Source organism: Periplaneta americana, chromosome 7, assembly GCF_040183065.1.
Source record: "Periplaneta americana isolate PAMFEO1 chromosome 7, P.americana_PAMFEO1_priV1, whole genome shotgun sequence".
In the NCBI taxonomy this organism is placed as follows: Eukaryota; Metazoa; Arthropoda; class Insecta; order Blattodea; family Blattidae; genus Periplaneta; species Periplaneta americana.
This window is the reverse complement of record NC_091123.1, coordinates 11,330,954-11,357,172: the sequence shown is the minus strand read 5'-3', so window position 1 is coordinate 11,357,172 and position 26,219 is coordinate 11,330,954. Positions and strand designations below refer to the sequence as shown.

General features: G+C 34.8%; 1 protein-coding gene across 10 annotated transcripts in view; it reads right to left on the bottom strand.

Annotated features, from left to right (window-relative positions):
- The window catches only part of LOC138702916 (collagen alpha-2(IV) chain-like), a 157,129-nt gene extending 132,554 nt beyond the window's left edge, over nt 1-24,575 (bottom strand). For all 10 annotated transcript variants that reach the window (XM_069830310.1, XM_069830313.1, XM_069830312.1 and 7 more), the window contains exon 1: nt 24,455-24,575. In XM_069830310.1, the coding sequence (XP_069686411.1) occupies nt 24,455-24,487 (33 nt within the window). In that variant the 5' untranslated portion in view covers nt 24,488-24,575. The remainder of the gene's footprint in view (nt 1-24,454) is intronic.
- Between the last annotated feature and the right edge of the window lie 1,644 nt (nt 24,576-26,219).

Here is a 26,219-nt window from a genome sequence, read left to right as displayed (position 1 = left end):
CATTATCACCTTCATCTCATTCAGACGCTAAATAACCTAAATTGTTGATAAAGCGTCGTAAAATAACCTAACTCCAAAAAAATAAAATGAGACCAACACATTAATTACCTTTATAATAAATTACGTAAAATAATATATTATTTTGTTTATTGAGGAATTACTTGTCAATAAGTTTATTACGCATAATATAATTAACTTCATTTTAATCGGTAATTATGTATTTAATTATAGGAGGAGGTAGCTTATTTAAAACCAATTTTAATCCACTTTATTTATTACAGAAGAAAATAATTAAAGTTGTCTTCACAAACCTATTGATTTTCCATCTCAAAAATTGTTTTTGGATATTAAGGTTCTTAAAATAAGACAAATTTATTCTACTGTTTTAATAAAATTCATACATAAAAATCGAAATAACTTTGAATTGTATTGTCACAGTTATGAAACCAAAGGTATGAATTCTTTAAGGAGTTAGGTATAGCTTACAGCAGTAAAATTTTTGGAAATATTCAACATTTTTTTCTTCCATTACTGTATCTTGTGCAACAATGAAAATTGGTATGTAGTAAACACTATCCGTCTGCTATATGAAAAAAATATTTTTACGATTAAAAAATATATTTATATATATTTTTTTGAAAATTCAAAGTTCACTGTGCAGTGATGAAGCGTTTCCCTCATAACTCATAAACTTATTAACTTTTCATGTTCTCTCTCTTTTATTTTATTGCTGAAACTCATGTTTACAATATCATGCTCTTTCAACTACATTCCTTAATAAACAATATATTTTTTAAATTTTGTGTTAGATATTTGACCATTTTTTAAATAAATTTATTTTTTATCAGACAGTCTAGCAAAGGTAGAGGATTGATTTTGCATCATATTGTAGATATGACATGCATAAATACACACAAAAAATTTCGTCACAGAATGTTGGATACTTTTTGAGTTATGAGGGAAACGCTTCATCACTGCACAGTGAATTTTGAATTTTGAAAAAGAAATATAGGCCTATAAATAATTTTTTTAAGTCGTGAAGGTATGTTTATCACATAGCAGAGGGACAGTGTTTTACATATACTTATTTTCATTATTGTACAAGATAGAGTAATGGAGGAAAAAAAATGTTGAATATTTCCAAAATTTTACTCCTTTAAGCTGTACCTAACCCTTTAAGATTGTTTGAACTAAAATGCAACACTGCTACAGTATTTAATCATAGTAGTAATTTAAGCCCATGAATATATAACAAATTTATATTATATATCCTAATCTTGTCAATTCTAATAGTTCTAATATTAAATTTTAAAAGTTATGTATGGATTTTATAAATAATGAAAAGTTTTAGGTTTAAATTTATATATTCTTATTGCGTAGTAGACATAAAACGAATTGTATGATAGTTCTTAATTTAAAATCAGGAATCCGGCTCTGAGCACGAGTTCTACTCTTTCAGGGATGAGCTAAATTTTATCTGTGTATACTAAACAACCATCCTAAGCATGAATGCTGTCGTTGGAACTCATATTATATGCCGGCATGTAGTCTTTGTTTGCGGTAGTAACTGTGCTAACAGCTAAGTACACTGGCTTATTGACCAAGCACAAGCACTCCACCGTTTGAGGCAGGTTTTCTTTACTCTAAAGGGTCGAACATGCGACGGCATCACGTGTTGACACACAAGCTGAATTGATACGACGTTTTGTTCAGCATTACAAACGTGTTGCGACGATGATATGTGACGATGGTAATAATGATGACTTGGAAGTAACCTAATAGGGTAAGGTTGCCTATATCGCACCACTTTAGCATTTATAATTTTTATTGAACAATTCAACTTTTATTTTCCGTATTCCTTTACAGATATACATTCCCAGAACATTTACCTTTGATCTAAAAAAGAATCCTTGAATTTGATTTAATATTTTTTAATTAAAATGACATTTTCGAAACACATGTCAGTGGTGCCATTTAGGCAACTAGTTTCCTAAATAGCACCTGCGGTTTCTTAAATCGCACCTCTTTAACTGCAGGGAACAGGATGAAGGAAAGCTTTTAATATTGAACATATTGAAGAGTATTTGAATGAATAATGTAATAAATGCAAATTACAAGTTTATTGAAATTAATGAAAGAGAGTAACGCATCTTCAAATGAAATTGAAAAAACAGAGCATAAATTACCTAACATTTAAACTTCCTGAATGCGTTTTTTATTGTTATGCATTTGTCATGTGCTTCACCAGGCAGTTCAGACTGTAAACTGCGTCATCTTTTCTCCACGATTATCTCGAAGCCACCTAAGAACTGCTTCATGATATAGCTGTCTGAAATGATTTGAAGATAGAAACATCTAAAGGCTGGGCCTCTGAGTATTATGACGAGGAAGCTGAAACAGGAGCACACCATTTTCCCGAGATAATCTAGCTTCTAAATTTTTGGAATGGGTCGTATAGGTGGACATACAGAAGCAGCACTTTTTTCTATGGCAGGTTTGAGTAGCAAATAAAATGTTTGAGCTATTTGACAAATAGTTCACTGTTGATGTAACCTGAATGAGAGCAAACAAATAACGATCCTGGAGGAGCACCAGCTGATAATGTAGGATGCACTGTTTGACGTTTAAAAATTATCACAGGTGGCACAAAATACCTGGCGCGCTTGTACAACACACACTTGTTGTATTAACGCTCTTTTCACCACTTGATATTGCACCCACCTGATGCATTCCTAGTTCAGTTAAAATTTTTGAGGCCTTCTTTTGTAACTTACCGTTAGAATTGCTACAGTTGCTCATATCGCACCGGTGCGAATTAGGCACCTACAAAGTGGTGCGAATTGAGAAACTACGCCATAAGTTATTATTTCCTTCATTCTAGCCTATAATCATCACATGTTCGAAAATCCTACTAAGAAAACGTTCTTTAATACCTCTTTAAACGAATAACATCTTAAGATTATGGATTTCTTTGCATACAAATTCGTTATTTAGTTACAAAATGTTAGCTAAATATACATCCACCTGAGCGATTATATTAGATACACTATCACCACGCTGCTGACACAAAGAAGTGGCAGAAATCAAGTGACATGGTGGAAGTTCATAAGGTAGATTGTAACAATACCACTAGATGCCACACTACTATAGCAATTTGTTTTAAACTAGCAGTGGTGCGATTTAGGAAGCGGTGCCATTTATGCTACTCTACCCTAAAAGCAAGATCGTTCCTGTTGTCAATTCGAATTCCAAAATTTGGCTGAAAATTTGAAAGGAAATATCTAAATGCAGATGGTCGACTTGGAAATCGATCTCCGGATCCCGAATACAAACTTAGCATGCGTCAGGATGCAGCAGAGGAACATTCTAAGAGTTAAAATCTGATTTTACACATCGCAAACATAGGCCAGCAGGGAGACTTCAACGCTGGGTGAAGCGACGATCTTAGTTTGCATATTTGTTGCTAATGGCCTGGCATTAACCTCTTTCTTTTGGAAGCTGAACTGCACACCGCTGTGAGTGAATCGCACCGACCTTCGCTGTGCCTGATTTTGCTTTCTTTCTGTGTTTTCGTACGTCTTCCCAATCACGTGGATGTTCGTTTGGAGGTCGGAATTCATAGCGGTGATCTCACATGAGTAACGTTACCTGTTGTTTCGTTTCCATTAATGAGGGTGTAATTTCGTACATAAACATTCTAACCTTCGCTTCCTTCCCACAACGTGACTCCTGTTTTTCTTAAACGCTATTTTGAATTTTTTCTTATTTTACATCTTCCTATTTTAACGTTCATGTCTCATTACCTGGCATGTTGTAACCTTTCCATGTATAATCTACAGCTCAGTCAGGGAGTCCGTTAGTCAATTAGACACCCAGGCCATGAGTAAAACATTCAGAGTCTTAGTCAATAATTTAGAAATAATTCACTCAATAAGTTAATGATTCAGTAAATAAATTGTTTGTTCAGTCAGTAAGTTAGTGAATCAGGCAATATTTTATTGAGCCAGTCATTAAAGTATTGGTTGAGAAAGTAAGCTAATGATATGATCAATAAATTATTAATTCACACAGTAAGTTAATGATTCAGTCAATAAATTATTTGTTCAGTCAGTAAATTAGTGAATCAGTCAATATTTTATTAAAGTATTGGTTGAGAAAGTAAGGTAATGATACGATCAATAAATTATTGATTCACACAGTAAGTTAATGATTCAGTCAATAAATTATTTGTTCAATCAGTAAATTAGTGAATCAGTCAATATTTTATTGAGCCATTCATTAAAGTATTGGTTGACAATGTAAGCTAATGATACGATCAATAAATTATTTATTAACACAGTAGTTAAGGATTCAGTCAATAAATTCTTGATTCAGTTAATAAGGTAATGCTGCAATCGCTAAATTATTGATTCAGTTAGAAAGTAATGACAGTCAATTGATTATTGATTTAGTCAGTAAGTTCATGATACAATCAATTGGTTATTGATTCAGAGAGTAATTTATCAATTCAGTCATTAAGTTACTAATTCAATAATTCAGTGATTCTGTTAATAAGTTAATGATCAATCAGAAAGTCATTGATTCTATCGGTAGTTAATGATTTAGTCAGTAAGTTAGTGATATAGTTAATAAATTATAATTTCATTTAGTGAGTGATTAAGCCAGTAAATTAGTTATTCACTAAAGAAGTTCGTGATTCAATCATTAAATTATTGATTCTGTCAATGAATTAGTGATTCATTCAGCAAGTCAGTGACTCAATCAATAAGTTTGTGATGCAGTCGGTAAAATAATGATTCAGGCAATAATTTAGTGAATCATTTCCAGAGTTATTGATTCTGCCATCAAGTTAATGATTCAGTCGTTAAATTAGTGATTCAGGCAGTTATTCAATAATATTTTAATTATTTAGTCCGTACGTTCGTGATTGAGTAATTGAGTTAGTGATTCGATCACTAAGTTATTGATTTTGTCATTAAGTTAGTCCGTCAGTCAATAAGTTAAAGATTCAGTCAGTAAATTACTGATTGAGCCACTGAGTTAGTGATTGGGTCATTGAGTTATTGATTCAATTATTAAGTTAATGATATAATCAATAATCTATTGATCCAGTAAATAAATTAATCAGTCTGCAAATAAGTTAATGACTGAGTCACTGAGTTAATGATTCAGTCACTAAGTTATTGATTCAGTCAGTAAATCAGTGATTTAATAAATAAATTAGTAATTCAGTCAACAAGTCAATCAGTCACTTGATTAACGATCTAAATTAGATCCCCGATATGTTCCCCAGAGGTTATATGGCTTATATTTCATTGTATTGTTTTAACTGCTTCCGTCTCTCATTTTACTATTGCTCCAGCGTCTCGTCATCAGTTCCGATTAAGAGCCTCTCCTACAGATTAAAAAGAGCCGTTAAATAAAGAGCTGTCGGCCTTAGCGCTGCTTGTATATTGTTGATTTTTGTGGTTTATCTGGAGATCTTCGTGCACTGCTACACCCAGGAGCAATGCATCAAGACGTACTCCATCTTCCGGTGGCCTCATCCGCGTTTTTACAGTGGCGAGCTTTGTGTTGCAGCTTCATGAAATATTCATCGGCATTGTGTGCATTTTTACCCAGTGTCAAACGCCGACGTAAACATCTCCTCTTAGCATAACGTCTCATTCACCGGTATTCGGGAATTATAGCCAGCTAGTCATTCTGAATGCGCAAATCTTGGCACTGGTTAACGCGTGAGATAATGAGCTCCAGTGACGTCATGAAAGAGGCCAAATGTATTTCAAGACGTGATGGCAAATGGGATGAATATTCTCATTGCAGTTTCTTGCGCAGTAAAGTTATCCTCAGGATTCCGACAGGGAATTTTAAATGTCCTTGGACGTAACTTATTTTAGTATTTATTCCTACATACATGTGCCAAATAAGTACATATTATGGACGTAGCCGCACCCGTTTAAGCAATCTCGTGTACGGGGGCGATTCATATAAATAACTATTTTATACTAAATACAACATATCAAAGATTCAATAAAGTTACAAAACCAATACAATTATTATAAAACAGGATAAATACGAAGATAAAAATAGACAATCAATTCAAGAACAGGATAGAAGTTGGAATGAATAAGTAAGTTATACAGGGACATCATTTTATTTTTACTTCAATTTTTATTGTACCTGAGTTTTTAATGTACTTCACTCCCACCCCCTCTACTATGTAAAAAACCTTATCCATTCTCCACACAGAACCAAGACCGCATAGACAGTACTGAGTGAGTGAATATAGTACGTTCCAGAAATATGGTCGCATTTTCCAGTGAAGGAAAAGCATTCAATACTGAATGATATTTTCGCACAGGTACTATGTTCGTTTGGTTACGTTGCATCCCGAATGCCCTCACCCGCTTCTGCTCGCCCCCTGTAAAGGCTAGTGGGTGGACTGTCTTAGCACTTTTCTGAAAACTTTTGCTGTTAGGAATCGGACGTGTACGTAATATTATACGAGTACAACTGTTCAAAATAGCTTAAATAAAAGGGTCTCGTTAAATTAACTCTGACGTGATTTCCTCCTTTCTACAACCCTACGACATAACCACTTGGACGGACAGAGTAAATTTATCTGTGGGATCGGGCAGAATTGAATTTACAGTACGTAAGGTACTCTGTTACAGAGTGGGTATAGAATTATTCCAACGTGAGTTATTGTTTTCAAGTACGAAGGACAAAACTGAAAATACGAATTAGGTACAATATAGTGGGATAATATGCAAAAAAGAACTGAAGCCTGTAACGAAATGAACAGCCATCATTTTCAACAATTTGTTTCAATATCCATATTTTTATTATTTTTCAATCGAAATGTATTCTCTATATTTTATCCTAATGTGGTGTAGACAGTATAATACACACTCAATGAATACATCCGCATGGATAGCTCAGTTCGTAACGCTTATTGTTAATACTGTAGTACATTTTGATTAAATACAAACATAACGAAAATTATCAAACACAGAATCCTGGTATTTCCTAGTTTACGTAAATGGATGCACTACTTTTCTTCCCTCCTGTAACCAATAAAGTGATTTGTTTGCATTTTACGCTAATACCATCAAACGCAGGTCGTGGAAGGGGATAGCAAACAATGTTTCCGGTTCTCAACCGTTAATCCAAAGGTATAGCCAGGTTCATATTAAAAATGTTAGTAAAAATAAAATGATGTGCCGGTATACATACATTTTTACTAGGTTATTTTACGACGCTGTGTCAACATCTTAGGTTATTTAGCGTCTGAATGAGATTAAGATGATAATGTCGGTGAAATGAGTCCTGGGTCCAGCACCGATAGTTACCCAGCATGTTTCAATATTGGGTTGAGGGAAAATCTCGGAAAAAAACAGCAACCAGGTAAATTTCCCTAACCGGGAATCGAACCCAGGCCACCTGATTTCGCGGCCAGACGCGCTAACCGTTACTCCACAGGTGTGGACGTAAGTTATATTGAAATTAGAAGAAAGAAAATAAGGAAAAGAGACATGAATACTAAATAATTTGCTTAAATTATTTCTTAAATTTATAAAAATTAAATTAACATAGGGATTGTGAAAAGGCGTTTCATCGTGTTCTAAGAAAAGCGCTGTTATTTATGTATACATTTAGTGTGGACACAGTATAGATATATATATATATATATATATATATATATATATATATAATTTAGAAAAAACTATTAAACAACAAAACAGAATTGGTACCAGTATATTTTAAGAATGAATAATGATAGGCTGCCGAAAATAGTACTAAATTACGAACCACAAGGAAACCGAATATTGGACGACGCAGAGCAAGGTGGCAAGATGAATTCCCCTGAAGACAGAAGAGGAAAGGCCTAACCCGTAAAGCAGATGATGATGATGATGATGAAATTAACCTAGGTCAGGATTTATTATGAAAATAGAGTTGTATAATTTTGGCCTGTAACTCTAGTTATGATTTATTCCAGTGGTTGTGTAACATTTAGATTCAGCTAAAGGACATCCCAAAATTTCTTCCGATAGAATAAACATTTGGTTCTGCTTTATACGAATATTTCCGACGGTTTTCAGTAAAGTATACAGTATTTTATATATTTGTTCGAATTGGAAAACATTAAAATCGGAATAAAACAATTTTGTTGGATTATCAATTGACTTGTTTAATCAAATTTTAATTGTCCGCTTTTGAAGAAATATCAGCGCAGAAAGTGTAAATTTTGTTGTTCCTCCCCATCCGATTATACTTCGCTAGATGACTATACGAAACCTAACTAGGCCCAAACTAATCGCAATAGTAATATGCGTTACAAGAGCGGTATGTTGAAGTTTTCATGTTCGAGGAAAACTTTGAAAAAGCGAAACGTATTTGAGCTTTTTTAATTTCCGAGAATTGAAAGAAAACATACTGCTCGTGTATCGTACATTATTTTGTGCGAAGATCGTTTATTACATACCTAAAAGACGAATTTCTAATTAGTTGCAATGAAATCTCCATCTTGGTTTCTGTTCAATGACGGCAAATTTGCAAAACAAAAATATCTATCTTCAACATTCTTGCTTTAAAATGTTTTCTGTGTTTACTATACTCCAGCAGGCCGTGATATACGTCTGTATTTTTTTTCCCCCAGTCTATAAATCTTGTTGATTTTTTCACGGCTTCCTTAATGTTACTTGCATCACGAATGCAGTAACTTTAGTGGAGTTGTAGAGTTTACTTAATTTGTGCAAATATTTAAAAACAATAATTAACAGTGCAATTTAGGTGAAATTGCAGTGGTAAGTTCCCAATTTATAATTATTACTATATTGAACGTCTCTAAAAATAATATGTTAAAAGCCTAAAGCAGTAAAATGAATATGTCACTTAAGCGGTAAGAAGAGGGAAATTGTTATGTGTGTTAGGTTGGGAATACTGAATGTGGAATTTAAGACTTTCCGCGGATTGGTTTTGTGCGGAAACCAAGCAAATACGCACGATCTCGCACAAAATATTTTTACAGTATGCACCTTATGTTTTTATACCACGCTGATCATAATATGACAACCGTGTTACATTACTCGTCTTGTTTCCAAGCAACTGAAGAGGGAAGTTGATGATTATGGTTAAGGTAATTTCAATTTTAATTTTCCTGTTATTACACAAGACAACTAAATTAATCAATGTTGACTGATCGTCAATGTGTTCCTTCTGTTTTTTTGCCTTGTAATGGGAGTATTAAGAAAAGGTCTAGCTTTCAGTACTGAAGCTAATGTTATGACGATAATTTGGTTTGCTTCTGCTCATCTTAATGTAGTGGCGGCACTGTGAGTCCTCCTTGGTCTTGCCTTCATTTGAACCCTGATCAAGTTGCTCTCCTGTATCACCGCCGCAGATGTGAAACAAGTGACGATTCGTGCAGACTGAACAATTGAAGGACATCCGCGCTTAGAATACTGATCAGGGACGAAGCCCGCAGATGTTGCACGGCGGGAGAGATGAAGGCACACGCTGCGGCCGTCTTGCCTCCAGAGTAAAATAGGCATCCGAACGTTGACCTGTTATCTTTCTTTGTCATCACCTTCAATATCCAATCGTATTTCGAACAATATTTTGACAAGGTCACAGCAGTTCCGTAAGAATTATTTGGCCATAGATAATTATTGATAATTAGCCTTACCTCAGAAACCAAAAGAAAGGAAGTCCAAAATCTCCATTTTGAGATATGGCGAGATGAATCTTCCGCTTTGTACACAGGTTTATGACTTACTTTCTTTGAATATCTAAATATACAAGCAACTATCCATCCCTGCAATTCGGAAGTACTACCATCTGCAGATTTTCAGAGTGAATAGCTCATGTTTATTTATTTATTTATTTTATTTATTTATTTATTTATTTACTTATTTATTTATTTAATTGTTTATTTATTTATTTACTTATTTATTTATCTATTTACTTATTTATTTATTTATTTATTTATTTATGTATTTACTTACTCATTTATTTATTTATATATTTATCTTTTTATTTATTTATCTATTTACTTACTCATTTATTTATTTGTTTATTTATTTATTTATTTACTTACTCATTTATTTATTTATCTATCTATTTATTTGTTTATTTATTTATTTACTCATTTATTTATTTATTTATTTATTTACTCTGGTGGAGCTAAGGCCATCAGGCCTTCTCTTCCACACCACCAGAAATACAATACAACTACAAGAAAAACATGTTGTATGTAACAAAAAGCGTAATACCATATTGATGGGAAACAATAGTTTTCTCAGAAAAAAAAATTTTTTTTTTTTTTTCCAAATGTTTAACACCCTCTTATTCGATAACTATTGCGAGTAGGATCGTGAATTTTGTCCATATCGATATAAAAAAACTAATAAAAATAATTTATGCCCTTGACGTATTTCAATAGCGTGGACGGTTTTCGTGTAAACTTAATTTAAAAATCACTAATTTCAAGCTACTGAATGAGGCGACCATCTTGCAACATTGTAGCCAGAGATGGAGGTGGACGGTAGTTCACCTATAAAGACAGACTGAGTTCGTTGACCTCTTACATCTGTATTACGAGAAGAAACAGGAGTGTGTTAGCGGCGATGTTACCAGACTCCTCAAACTTCAAACTTAATTTTCTAATTAACCATACAGTTAATCACAAAAATTAATATAGGTTTTCTATTCGTTTAAGTATACCCTATCGTCCCTTTTAATCTGCAGGGTTATTTCACTTCCGTTCTGTATATGAATCAACCATAACCTGAAAACCCGTGATTTGGCGGTCTTCATTTTGTCTTCTGACGCAAGAAGTGGTATGTTTATTTCGACATAGGTTCTTAAACTGTTCCAATGTCTGCTGAGATTCTTATAAAATTAAATACTGAATTTTTACAAGCGTAAAATGCCAACGAATATTCTAGCTCAAATTGCTCTTGATAACGAATTCAACATATACGTTTCCTGATGATCAAGGCTATATGTACATAGTTCCGGAACTTTGGATGGTTCTATATTTGGGACACGGTGAAAGTACAAAAAAGTCTAGAATGTAGCTATTAACATACAGGGCTTTCATTTCGAAACTTTCCAGTCTAAATAACTAATTGTGTAAATTGAATTCAATTTAAACAAAAAAAACACGTCAATTTAGATATTGAGGGGGAAGTCTGAAACCAGGCATAATTGCATTTTAGATTTCACCCCTCATCCCAGCCACCCCCACTTTGAAATTTCAAATGGCACTCCTATATTTTTACACTTGAATATGAAAGAGTATTCAATTGTTTATACAGCCCATTCATTTGTTTTCGCATCTTTTGTTTTCTACCGTCGCCTGGCAACCTGGATTGTTGTTATTGTTGATTAGAGCTGAAGAGAATAAAGTATATTCAGTATATTCAGTATTGTACAGTCAGAGCACACAACAATGTGCAATTGACAAAGTCAATAAAAAGTAAACAACAAAACAAAATTAATTCAAAAACTCTCAACAACGTTGACATTAAAAAACTCATTAATTTCATAAAATGGTTTGTTGATTAACCAACCAGAGACAAGTCTGTTAAAATACTTCCTTTCCAGATTAAAAAGATATCTCGGAAATTTATTTGCTATTTTTAACGACATAATAAAATAATTATTCATTATTTAGTCAGCCTACACTTAGGTATGTCAAAAAGGTCACGGTTTCTGGTGTTGTATATATGAACATCATTCCTATGTGTCAACATATGTGAATTTTCTTTGACGAAATTCAGGGCTTGATAAATATACAGTGATGTTACAGTCATAATTTTTTCATTTACAAATAACGGTCTGCAGTGTGCCTTCATTGATGAATGAGATATAATTCTAATAGCTTTTTTTGTAACATAAGTACCTTATTAGTATGAGGACTATTACCCCATAAAAGTAGTCCATAAGAAAGTATACTATGAAAATAAGAAAATTTATTAGAACTAAACCATTTCTTGGCTTTATTAAAAACGAAATTACTAAGAGTTTTCAATTCATTAATATCACTATGACTTGTCAAGAAAGTGGCGTCATCAGCGAATACCACAGAATAAGCAGAGACATTGCACATCAAATCATTAACCATTATTGAAAATAGGATAGGACCCAACACTGATCCTTGACGCACACCATATTTTACATTCATGAGCTTAGATTTATTGCTACAAAAACTTATTGAGCATTTCATGTAATAGTTGTGTTTGTGTATTAAATTACTTTTAAATGGTGTATACCCTTCAAGAGAGAACATAAATCATCCTTATTGATTAAATTTAGGAAATTACACAAAATAAGCTGTGTTTTCATCCTACAATCAACTGATAATAACAAAAATACAGGTTGTCAGGCGACCATAGAAAAGAAAAGATGTGAAAACAAATGAATGAGCTGTATAAAAAAATTGAATGCTCTTTCATATTTAAGTATAAAAATTTAGAGGTGTCATTTGAAATTTCAAAGTAGGGGTGGCTGGTGAGAGGGGGGTAAAATCTAAAATGCAATTAACCCTGATTTCAGACTTCCCCCTCAATATCTAAATTGACGTGTTTTTTTCTTTAAATTGAATTTAATTTACATAATTAGTTATTTAGACTGGGAAGTTTTGAAATGAAAGCCCTGTATGTACTGATATGTCAATTCCTGTGTTTCAGTCCACCAATTTATTTGTTCTGTATGTATGGGTAAAGGTATTACTTTGGTAGAATGGGAATTTCACATCTGACCACTTAATTAAATCGCAACCTGCTGACTTGGATCGGACGGGCGTGTAGGGTTGACTGACCAGTGTAAACCCGCCGGCCATTGTGTCGATTATCTCGTTAAATGCTCAGATCAGGTCGCTGTCTGTGACTTACCATGGCAACGCGTGCTTCTAAGACGAGAAGTGAGTGACTGCATCCGATCACTTAAGACTGAAGATGGGCTTTGCATTCGTTTTGCTTAGAGCAGTGATTCTCAACGGGGGGAGGGGTGGACAAAATAATAATGTTTCTAAAATTGTGTAAAAATTTACACATCCGAAGCTGCAATTTGCAACCATGCATTAACAAACTTCTTCAAACTCTTCGGGAGTAAGTATCACAATGAATAAATCTTTGAAATCACTTTTGTAATAGCATTAGGCCTATACTTCTAAAATCTCGGAACTGAGTTTGAGGAAATTATGTAAGAGAGCAAAATAACGTCTTATTCTTTTTATGCCCCAGCTAACAACTGTTATGCATTTGTGATTTATAAAATTTAAGGGTAGTTGGTACTTGCCACATGCAAAATAATGTAAAAATAGCCTATTTTCAAATAGTCATAAATATAATACTATTTATCAGGGCTCTTTCTTTTTTTTTAGCGATGTGTGTATACATATTAAACTTTAAAATAAGAGAAAAACGTTACTCTAGAGCAGCCGTGGCGAAAATCTGACTCACGAGCACATTTTGGCTCGCAATGGTAGCTGTGTATTTCTCTTGCCTTCTACCTTCCACAACCCACACCCTCTCACTCACTGGAGTCAAACTCCGTTCCATTTGTATTTGTCTCTGACCTGCGAGTGGCATATCGTCGCAATGTCTCTCTCGAGTACATATACATCTACAAAAACGAAAGTTTCAAATAGGATGGGAGGACGCATTTTTTTTGCTGACAATATGATGAGAATATTAAATGTATGATTTGTTCACAAGTATTACGAGGAAAACAGTTGTATAACATAAAACGGCATTATAAGTTACTACATGTTACTGATGAAACATTAAAAGGTTAAGTGTTGTTATTATTATTATTATTATTATTATTTTTTTTTTTTTGCTATTATTATTATTACTTTTATCTCTGTACGTCGATCCTTTTTCACCAGATGTACGAATAATGCGGTTAGATCTTCAATTTAAACTCACAGATGCAATGTAATGTTAAATGAAAGCTAGATGTAAGGACTTGACAAATGTTGAACTTTTCAAATCTTTGCCAAAAAATAAATATCCGAAGCTTCATTCTTTCGCTCTCTCTTTTGAAGCCATGTTCGCTACAACTTAAGTTTGTGAAAAATTATTTTCAACAATGAAAATAGTAAAAACCAAATTTAGATCACGACTGACAGACAAATACCTTCGTGATCAACTACGATTGGCAGTAAGTGACATAATTCCTGATTTTGAAACTCTGTCGCAGAAACATTCTGAAGACAGTTAATTTTATATTGTGATAATTTGTGCTATGTTTCATTGTTCATTTCTTTCTTCGTTACACGTACTGAACATTAGTTTGTAGCCTTTTACTGCATAAAATTGTATTTAATTGCTTGACGTAAGGAAAATGAAAATCCGTTAATAAGTCAGACAGTTGCTTTACTTCCTCTTCGGGTGTCCGCCTCCCTCCATAGGTGCTATGCACGTTGCAGATTACACAGTGGCTCGGCGCACGATGACATTTTCGCCACGGCTGCTCTAGAGTAAATATTTTCCCTTTCCATGCTCCCAATACGCCTTAATTATAGGATACAAGAAAGTACGACATAAATTTAATTACAGAATATAGTCCATCACACTGGCAGTAGCTTTATTTTCGACAGACAGCAGATACTATGAAATGTGTGGGGTAATAGATTTCCGGCGAATAGTTTCGTATTTTCTGTTTTTCATTTTTATATTTCTGCTTTGTCCAGTTTTTAAACAGGCTGTTCTGTGAATGATCATTCTTATTAAATTTGAGACGGATCTATTTCACAAAATGGCATACTTTAAGCCAGTTCATCAATAATATCGGGGATTGAACCCGATGACTCACTCATCGAATAGTCTGAGCTGTCACATATTTGACGTACAACAATTCCAGATGTTAATCACAGAGTCGTGAATCCACCTGGCATTGCTCCATCTCATACAACATCTGTGATCAAGATGTCATCTGTTTTTATGTATTTACCTCGAGGGCTCGATTGTCATTCATCCGCGTCAACACTACAACCTGCAGTCTTATTGCATTAGCCATTAAATTTTATAGTTTGTCTCTACTTTGTCAGACAGAGGCCTCTGGAGTCTTAGAACACATTCTGCAGAGGTATCAGATGTGATTCACAGAGATATTTATCCGCGTCATCATCTTATTCTTCTTCAAGGTGAGCCAAATGATCAGCTACGATCATGTAAGAATTAAATTGGACCTCGGACTCATTTTAGATCCGGATTCAAATCCTGAGAGGGAATTTTCCGAGATTTTCCCTCAACCAATTGAAGTAGAATTCCTGGGTAACTTTCTGCATTGGACCTCAGACTCATTTCGAGTACTGGTTCAATATTGGTTCATTCGAAAAGATTACAAAACGGGCTCTCAAGCGTCGTCGTAATAATTCAACATTAAATGGGACACACTCACGGACAGGAGAACGCGAATTCGATTATGCGCAATGTTCAGAACATTCAGAGGTGAGTCTGCCTGGAGAGAAATAAAAAATAGGTTGGATCCGCACCAAGTTACTCTTCAAGGAACGACCACTCATATAAACTGAGGGAAAGAAGACAGAGGACGGACACTGGAAAGTTTTCTTTTCTCAATCGTACTATCAGGGACTGGAATGCTTTACCTGCAGACTTACTAAAGGCTTTACCAATAACCAAAAATGTATTTAAAAATAGGCTTAAGGACTTTACTAATAAACGGTAGTATATTATGCAGAATATTTAAAGGAAGTTATTTGAAGTGTTGTATCAGTGAAGAAGTGTGTTGTGTCAGCGAAGTGTGTTGTGTCAGTGAAGTTTTTTAGTTTCTAGTGGTAGAGCAAAGTATTTGAACAGTGAAATGTTTTTGAAGTGTTAGTGAAATCAGGATAGTACCAGTGAAATGTGTCGTAGTTCCAGTGCAGTGAGTGAGTTGTCAGCGAAATGAGTGTAGTGTAGTGTTGAAAGGTACTTGTGCAGGTATGAACATATCATACTCGTGGGTTTTAGTTCGAACTTAGGGTTAAGGTACAAATTAGATTTACTTTGATTGTTATTTTAAGTGATCGTGCTTAATTTAATTTAGGATGCTCCCTGTTAATATTATTATATTATTATTATTATTATTATTATTATTATTATTATTATTATTATTATTATTATTATTATTCTGTTATTAATACTCGCTTTAACATCTATGCTCATATCGCGAGCTAATCTTTTGGATGAAGTCCAAAGGCCTGTGTACTATTGTTGAGTCTGGTTCTATTGTTGTGAACTAGATGGCGTCTGTGGATATATTGTTGATTTTATATGAATGTGATTTTGGTGATGAATGAAGCCAGTGTTATTTAGGGATGTTGTGGCCCGAATTTCCTTACAATTGACTTACAGTTGAGAGAAAAACCTGAAAAATTTGAATCAGGAAATTCAACCCTACGGGAGATCGAACCCAGGCCCTCTGCGCAAGAGACCAGCATGCTGACGCCTACACCACAGAAGTGGTCTATTATTATTATTATTATTATTATTATTATTATTATTATTGTCCCCCGCCGTGGCGTCGTGGTCTAAAGGCATCCTGCCTAGGGCTCGCGTTACGGAAGGCGCGCTGGTTCGAGTCCTCATGGGGGAAGAAATTTTCTCATGAAATTTCGGCCAGTGTATGGGACCGGTGCCCACCCAGCATCGAGATGCACTTGGGGAGCTACGATAGGTAGCGAAATCCGGTTGCAAATGCCAGCAATAACGGCTGGGGGGATTATCGTGCTAACCACACGATACCTCCATTCTGGTTGGATGATCGTCCACCTCTGCTTCGGCATGTGGGTGTGAGGCCAGCAGACGGCTGGTCGGTCTGGGCCCTTCACGGGTATTATTATTATTATTATTATTATTATTATTATTATTATTATTATTATTATTATTAATAGCAGTAGTAGTAGTAGTAGTATTAATTGTCATTATTGAGTGTAATTAGTTAATACTGCCACCGGGTATTTACCCATTTGCAGTGTGAATAAATACATACAATATCATGATTAGGACAATTTACCTGGTTGTTTTTTTTTCTGTCGAGGTCTTGCCTCAAACAATTGGAGCAGAATTGTTGAGTAACTTTCGGCGTCGAACCTCGGACTCATTTTGCTACCATTTCTTTACATGTCATGTTAACATTACCATACTTCGGGTTAAGTTCACTTGCAGTGTGCTGTAGGCCTATTCGAAAAAGAGCGCAACCGTTCGGTGACAAATATTCACAGAACAGAAGTGGTAATCATAATGAACCTCAGAATGTGGTGCTAACCTTTGGATCCATCCTCCGTATAAAGGGGACAAAAAAGGATAAAATAATCAATTCACATCTGTTCGCAAAGTAGGAAATTCGGTCGGGCGAGAAACAATAAAATATTAATTCTTCTGGATCACTTTCATACACAATCAGCGTCCCATCATGCTCCGTAAATTTTTGACAGACGATCCTCAGCTTTATTTCCCATCAGAAGGTCATTCACATTCTTGCGTTCATGATACCAGGTTTTAAGTATATGACGTAGATCAAATCTCACTGACAGTTGAGAAGGAAGTTGTCATAGCTACCGCTCATTATCAGGTCTAAGTTCCCATTCTCCAGGCCTGTAATTCTAAAGAGAATTTTCGCTTTTTTCCGTCGGTGTTTACGAGAACACATCCGAAGACAGCTCATACCAACACAGAAACACGGATTCCTTCTTTCCTATTCACCGCATCGAATTGCCATTTTTGTCCAGTAAGAAATCAGCGACGCCCAACATGGTACTGGGTATTCATGCAGTGTTGCCAACACGTGTCATCACGATACATAGCGGTGTTCCTCGAACTGTTAGCATCTAGACTTTTAGACCGGTACCTTGGTTTCTAAGAATGTGTTGTGTGGGAATGGTAATATTAATGTAGCTCTCCCTTGTCTGGAAAAATATCCTACCTATTCCTGGTCTACTTGTCAGGGACATGGAACTCAAAAAAGGGATTAGAATATTAAGTAATAGTATTAAAGGAAGATTTGAAGGGTTCAGAGCCATAGTGGGCCAAGCGACATATATTAAAAACGGAGAAAACATGGGTCAAAGTTAAGGAAATAATATTAAAGTATGCACATCAAAAATAAATGCTATGTCAATCTTCATTTTAAACTATGGTGTTCACTTAACTTTAATCCTTGCTTTCTCCGTTTTTAGTGAATAGCACTTGGCCCACTATGGCTCTGAACCCTTCATTTTTTAAATATTCAAACAAATCATGGACTATACAACCAAAAACAGAAAATTAAAAAAAAATAAGACAACAAAGGCCTATGTGAAATCATAAGTTAAATGGATTGAACATGAAATGACAGTAAAATCAGTTATCAAGAAACAAATGCTTACAGGTCACATGAAAAACCATCTCTGAAGTATGTTAAACATCCCAACTCGAGAGCGATTTCCTTATATTGTAATAGAACAGAAATGCTTTGGTAAATCTTTGTTCGGAACACAGACTCTTATGCTTACAATGCTAAGCTTGCACCTGTAGATGAAACATTTTTGACAATGTTTTCAATTTGACACAAAAAGGTTAGTTGGTTCGTTACCCGGCTGAGTAACTGACTCGATTTGGTTGGTTAGTTGGCTGACTGGTTTTATAGATTAGTTGGCTTCCTGATTTGTTTGGTTAGTTGTCAGACTGGTTTAATTGGTTAAATTAGCATTCTAGCTTGGTTGGTTACTTGGCTGACTCGTTTGGTAGATTAGTTGGCTGACTAGTTTGACTGGTAGTCGGAAATCTGGTTTGATATGTTAATTGGTTAGTTGAGTGACCGGTTTGGTTACTTACGTAACTAGTTGGGTGAATGCATTGATTTGTTTGTTGGCTAGTTCCTAACTCATTTGTTTGATTAATTAGCTACTTGGGTGACTGGTTCCGTTGATCAATTGCATACGTGACTCTTTTGGTTAATTAATTGACTACTTGGATTACTGGTTTGGTTCGTTAATTAGCTATTTGTATGATTGATTTGGCTGATTGATTGGCTACTTGGATGACTGGTTTGGTTGGTTAGTTGGCTAGTTCGGTAATTTCTTTGGTTGATTAATTGGCTAGTTAGGTGATTGCTTTGGTTGGTTAATTATCTTGTTGGGTGATTGATTTGGTTGATTAATTGACTAATTGGGTGATTGGTTTGTTGGTTTTTTATTTTTTTATTTTACTTGGTTATTTAACGACGTTGTATCAACTACGAGGTTATATAGCGTCGGTGGAATTGGTGATAGCGAGATGATATTTGGCGAGATGAGGCCGAAGATTCGCCATAGACTACTTGACATTTGCTTTACGGTGGCTTTGGTTTTTTGGTTAATTGGATACTTGGCTAACTATTTTAGTTGATTAATTGATTACTTGAGAGGCTAATTCATTCAGTCTCGATTAATTAGTTATTTAGATGTTTGGCTTGTTTGGAAAATTGGTTAGTTGACTGAGAGGTTTGTTTGTTAATTTAATTGGGTAATTGTTTGACCGGTTTGCTTGAATAATTATTGGTCGACTGGTTTGGTTGATTCATTTAATAATTGGGTGACTGACTTTATTGATTAATTGGCTAATTGGTTGACTGATTTGGTTGTTTAATTAGGTACTTGCGTGATTGGCTTTGTTGATTAATTGACAACTTGGTTGACTCGTTTGGTTGGTTTTTAATACAGTTAATTATTGATTTAGTTGATTAATTGACTTATTGGAGGTTGATTTGTTGCCTGATTTAAACTGGTGTGTTTGATTAATTGGCTAGTTGGATGATTAGTTTGATTGTTTAGCTAACTAGTCTGTTGATTTCTTTGATTGGTTATTTAGCTGACTGATTTGGTTGGTTGCCTTGTTAGGTTAGTTTGTTAATTCTCTATTTGATTGACAGTTTTGATAAGTTATTTATTTATCAGATACAGCCAACTAGACTTTCCCGATCCCTGCCAGTCTAGCGATATCGAATTCTCCATCATTAATGACAATTACTGACAGGATTCAATTTAGACTTGAAAGAGAAATTGCCGGTAAATTTTGTCTCGCGTTCTCTTATTCAGGGCTAGGGCTATTTTACTTGCCATTAACATTGTACACGGGTCTCACAGGTCTACTGCTCTTTAAACGAACGCCATGTTAAGGATCGAACACAAATCGGCGAGTCATATCTCCTTGACAACGAATGTGTAACACATACCGGAGATAGTTAATGGACGCGCAACATTAGAATGTTAACGGAAAACAAAAGAATGCTCTACCGGCCCATTCCGTCTACTCCATAGACATTTACAAAAAGAGGGACTCCTTGGCCATGTGGTTGGCACAGTACAATCAAGTAAAATACACCCAGACTGCAGGAGATGAATATGCATTTATCTGTCGGGAATTGAACCCAGTTCCGCTGCACTTAATTTGTAGAGGTATTGCAAGGGTTTGGGTTCGATTCCCGAATTGCCGAGAATAAGAGCGGCGCATCTGTTCTTCTCGCCGGCTGGCCCATCTCTGCCGCTGTCTGAGCCCGACTCCGAACAAGTGAAAGTTGCTGACGCTTAAAGGTTGACGGGTGTTGCGTCACTGACGCATCCGTCTCGGAGAACCCGTTACAGCGCATCCCACACGCCAGCCATACACCCAGTGGTCACAGGTTCGATCACATGCAAAATTTGGGGTCCCAGCATTTTTGTAGTTCAGGATTCTCTGGTTATTTATTGAAATAAAATAGATCCTGGTAAGTAACAGTAGGTCTACGTTAGCTAATTTTTTAAAAGTAACATACAGATTTTTCGAGTCCCTACACAACTTTAGAGGGAAGTATTCTCTGCTGTTACATTTGTCAATTTTATGCAGTAAATTGAGTCAAAAATATTTTCGAGAATTAAGTTTAGGAAGGTCGCAATCATTTATGTGTAATTTTAAGGAAATATATTTTTGGGCTAATGTCTTTATTGGAGGTACAAATGGAAAAAGTCTCACATTTTATATTAACAGGAATCATAAATGCTATGCAGTGATTGCGGACCGTCGAGAAAACATAATCTTAACAATGCTACACTTAAAGCATAGGATGACTCCATGTCATACGAGGAAAATCAAAATTTTGTTGTTGCTGTTGTTGTTGTTGTTGTTGTTGTTTTCTAGTGCCAGGCGTTTGACAATAAAGTAATTTGACCTCTTGCACTCCAATATTTTTCAAAGATATTATCATGACCAGCCACTGAAGCACAGATTTTGAGGTGTTCCGAATCCATTTCTTGGTTTGAGTTGCACAATGGGCAGTTAGGGGACTGATATATCCCAATTCTATGCAGTGTTTAGCCAAACAATCATGGCCTGTTGCCAATCTAAATGCAGCTACAGACGATTTTCGTGGTAAATCGGGAATTAACTGTGGATTTTGATGCAGAGAGTTCCATTTTTTCCCTTGGGATTGTGTTATCAAATTTTGTTTGTTGAAGTCTAAGTATGTAGATTTAATAAATCTCTTCACAAAGTAATACGTAGATTTAGTAACAGGTCTGCAAGTAGCAGTGCTGCCCTTCTTTGCTAAAGCATCCGCATTCTCGTTTCCTAGGACTTCACAATGGGATGGTATCCATTGGAATACAATTCTTTTATTGAGTGATATTAATTGAGAGAGCATCTTAGTTATTTCTGCTGTTTGAGATGAAGGTGTGTGTTTAGAGACGATTGATAGAATGCTGCATTGGACAATCAAAATGTTAGTACTTACATCTTATAATATTATGAGGAGAATATTGTAAAATATATCTAGTGATTGCGGACCGTAGAGAAAACACCAATCAACATTGCTACACTTAAAGCATAGCCCGAACTCTTATCATACGAGGACAGTATTGTAAAATAGAAGATACATCAGCCAGTATTGTAAAAACGTAACCAATGGGATTTAAAAACCCTCTGTTATTTTTATTCAGATTAATGTTTCATGTACGTGGACAGACAGACAGGCGGTTTGCCGAAAATCATCATTTCGGTATGAGTTTAGTTTCTTGAAAATACTGAAATCCACTTTTGCGTGACTAGTATGCTTTCCCGATTTAATGAGAAAGCGCATATGAATGGAACGTGACGTTACTGTGATGGGCTGGGCATATGAATCGGAAATTCTTATAGACGATCTGAGGGGAGAGGAAAAGACTGAGAGGAACAATCGACATCACTCGAACAGGTTCAGTTGGCGAGCATGTGCGAACCTTAGGCTCAGAAAAAGGGAGAGGGAAGGTGATGTCTGACAGCGTATGTGGATGAAGTGTTACGTGTGTCCCAGGGTTCGAATCTTATGTTTATTTGTGCTCCATTTCTGTCCAAGCGCAACAGTGAACTCTACAAAACTTTGCACACAGCTATGAGTCCTGGACAGCTAACGATATCACTTCATTTTCAATTTTTATGTCGGTTTTCGTTCATCCAGGTAATCAAAACTTCTTCCTCAAGTTATCTACTAAATTTGTGTACTTAAACGTTAAAAATGCGTTACAGTTTATGATCTTTAAACACATATCCTGTGTGCATAATGTGCTTTTATAACCTGAGATTAAAATAGGATAGTATTATTATTATTAGTATTATTATTATTATTATTATTATTATTATTATTATTATTATTATTATTATTATTATTATTATTATTAGTATAACAGTAATGATAAACTTTATACAAATCTTAACCTCTTGAGTGTAAATAGTCAAACCCAGACCCTCGTAGATCTATATAAAGATCAAATCCTCGTGAATGTGTAATATTGGCTTAAATCTCTGATAATTATAATAGTAATAATAATAATAATAATAATAATAATAATAATAATAATAATGTTAGAGGACAGTAAAAGTGGAAAAGATAAAATGTAATGTCGAAGTTGATGGCAGAAAAAAAAATACATATTTTTGTACATCTCTGGTACAAAACATGGCCTATGTGTTATTTATTATAACAAGTGATGCAAGATTAAAGATTTGAAGTAAATAGATAGGCCTAACCTAAATAAAAATTTGCTATATCATGTCTTTATAACTTAGTGTATAATAAGGCTCAGAAACAACTGAAATACGATAACCATAGCAACTGAGTTGACTCGAATGTGGGATATGAAAAATATTGTGTAAAATTGTGAATGCATTGTTCAGTTAGGGTTATAAATCACAGTGTTTGACACAACATGTTTAAAAGTTACCAAGATACAAAAACAATTTCGAATATAAATCATTGAACTAACATATTTGGAGCAGCTTCTTCCTAAAGTGTTGTATAGAAAAATTAAAATTTACGAACCTCCGGCTAGGATAGCTGGAGTGGATTTTAGGTATATACTTCTGTATAATAATAATAATAATAATAATAATAATAATAATAATAATAATAATAATAATAATAAATCCCGAACGAAAATTTATTTCAGACTTTTAATTTTAGGTACGAAACTTACCTCGTTAGTACATCCTTTCCCCAATGACGTTAATATTTAAAATAAAGATACATTTAACACTAACCAAAACATTCATAATTTTAATACAAAAAAATGTTAGATCTCCATCTACCTTCTGTTAGTGTTAGTTGTTATAAAAAAGGAGTTCACTATTAATGTACTAATGTCGTCATTGCACTGCCTATTTTTTTTCTTTATTTTTTAAGGGCGAAGAGAAAAGGTTCAGAACATAATTTTAAAATGTCTGCCTATCCATACCTTCTACTAAACCGATTAATTGTTTATGCTTGTAAATTGAATTAATATAATATTTTTGTAATAACTTTCACTTGTTCAACATTTCAAAGCTTCAATGCTGAGGTAAGATATATGAAATACAATAAATGAAATGAAGTGAAAAGTACGTGTCACCTGGTTCTTTTTTTAATTATTTAATATTAGTGTTTTGAATTGAAATTCAGACGAAAAATAATTAAAAACTGATATTTAATTCAAATTAAATTCTTGTTGTAACAAATTTTTTGAAATTCAGATGAACAAAAAATTAAAAACTGATGTTTAATTAAAATTAAATTCTTGTTGTAACAAATTTTTTTAAATTCAGATGAACAAAAAATTAAAAACTGATATTTAATTCAAATTAAATTCTTGTTGTAACAAATTTTTTGAAATTCAGATGAACAAAAAATGAAAAACTGATATTTAATTCAAATTAAATTCTTGTTGTAACAAATTTTTTGAAATTCAGATGAACAAAAAATTAAAAACTGATATTTAATTCAAATTAAACTCTTGTTGTAACAAAAATTTTTTAAAATAAAAATTTTCCGTAAAATTGTAATAGATTGTAAAACTGGAAAACAAAATTTCGTCACTAAACCAGCGTTTTTCGGAAAATTTGAAACCAGATTTTTCGTAGTTTAAGAAATTTGGGCATTTAAATTAGGCCTACACATATGACGTTGAAACATAATCCGTGTAATCTGTACTCACGTAGCACAGAGCGACGCCGCGCGTCCTCTTCATGGTGGTCCTGGGTTCAGTGCTCGCTCAGGCAGTGCACCGCGTCATGGGTTCGCATCGGTCGTACTGGAGCATCCTCCATGGGCTCGCGACTTCTTATACAAGCGCCCGCGGTCCCCCCTCTCGCATCCCGTCTTCACTGTCAGTGCCAACTTGAGGCGGGGAGGGGCGCAACTTTGAGAAGTTCAGCTGCAGGGATGGACAGTCCTGGGTTCAATAGCCGGAAATGGCTCCAGTCAGTTTGGCGGGTCGACTTTGATATTTCAGATCATTTCACTCACCTTGTTGTTCATTTCCATGCTAGCCGTAGGGTCTCTGGTTCTGTCCCGGGGGCAACTGTCGTCAATGCGATTTTTCTGGAGTTTGGCATGGTCAATCAGTCTTTTTTTAAATAGACCACGACCGTCTGCTTGTAAATACCTCCCTAACCATTCTGTGAGCAAATCGCTTTCCGAAGTTGATAGCCGAGTGTATTCCACGAGATGAGATCTACACCATTTCTGTTATTTATAATGGTAATGATAACAATAATAATAATAATAATAATAATAATAATAATAATCAATTTATTAAGGTGGATTTGAAGGAGGTGTGATATGATGGTAGAGACTTGCTCAGGATAGGGACCGATGGCGGACTTATGTGAGGGCGGCAATGAACCTGCGGGTTCCTTAAAAGCCATTTGTAAGTAAGTAAGTAATAATACATTAATAATAATAAAAATAATAGTAATAATAATAATTATAATAATAACAACAACAATCAGCTGCTTGTCTTTGCTGATGACGTGAATATGTTAGGAGAAAATCCACAAACTGTTAGAGAAAACACGGGAATTTTAAGTGAAATAAGTAAAGACATAGGTTTGGAAATAAACCCCGAAAAGGCAAAGTATATGATTATGTCTCGTGACCAGAACATAGTACGAAAGGGAAATATAAAAATTGGAAATTTATCCTTTGAAGAGATGGAAAAATTCAAATATCTTGTAGCAAGAGTAACAAATATAAATGACACTCGGGGGGAAGTTAAACGCAGAATAAATATGCAAAATGCCTGTTATCATTTGGCTGAGAAGCTTTTGTCGTCCAGTCTGCTGTAAAAATCTGAAAGTTGAAATTTATAAAACAGTTATATTACCGGTATGGATGTGAAACTTGGACTCTCACTTTGAGAAAGGAACAGAGATTAAGGGTGATTGAGAATATGCTGCTTAGGAAAATATTTGAAGCTAAGCGGGATGAAGTTACAGGAGAATGGAGAACTTCACCTGACATAATTAGGAATATTAAATCCAGACGTTTGAGGTGGGCAGGACATGTAGCACGTATGGGCGAATCAAGAAATGCATGTAGAGTGTTAGTTGGGAGACCGGAGGGAAAAAGAGCTTTGGGGAGGCCAAGACGTAAATAGGGGGATAATATTAAAATGAATTTGAGGGAGGTGGGATATGATCGTAGGGACTGGATTAATGTTGCACTGGATAGGGGCCAATGACGGGCTTATGTGAGGGTGGCAATGAACCTCCGGGTTCCTTGAAAGTCATAAGTGTGTAAGTAAGTAAGTAATAATAATAATAAGAAGAAGCAGAAGAAGAAGAAGAAGAAGAAGAAGAATAGGATACCGGCGTAGCTCAGGCGGTAGTACGTTTGTCTGCTGTCCCAGGGTTGCGCTCGGTCGTAGGTTCGATTCCCTCTTAAGCTGATTACCTGGTTGGGCTTTCTCCGAGGTTCTT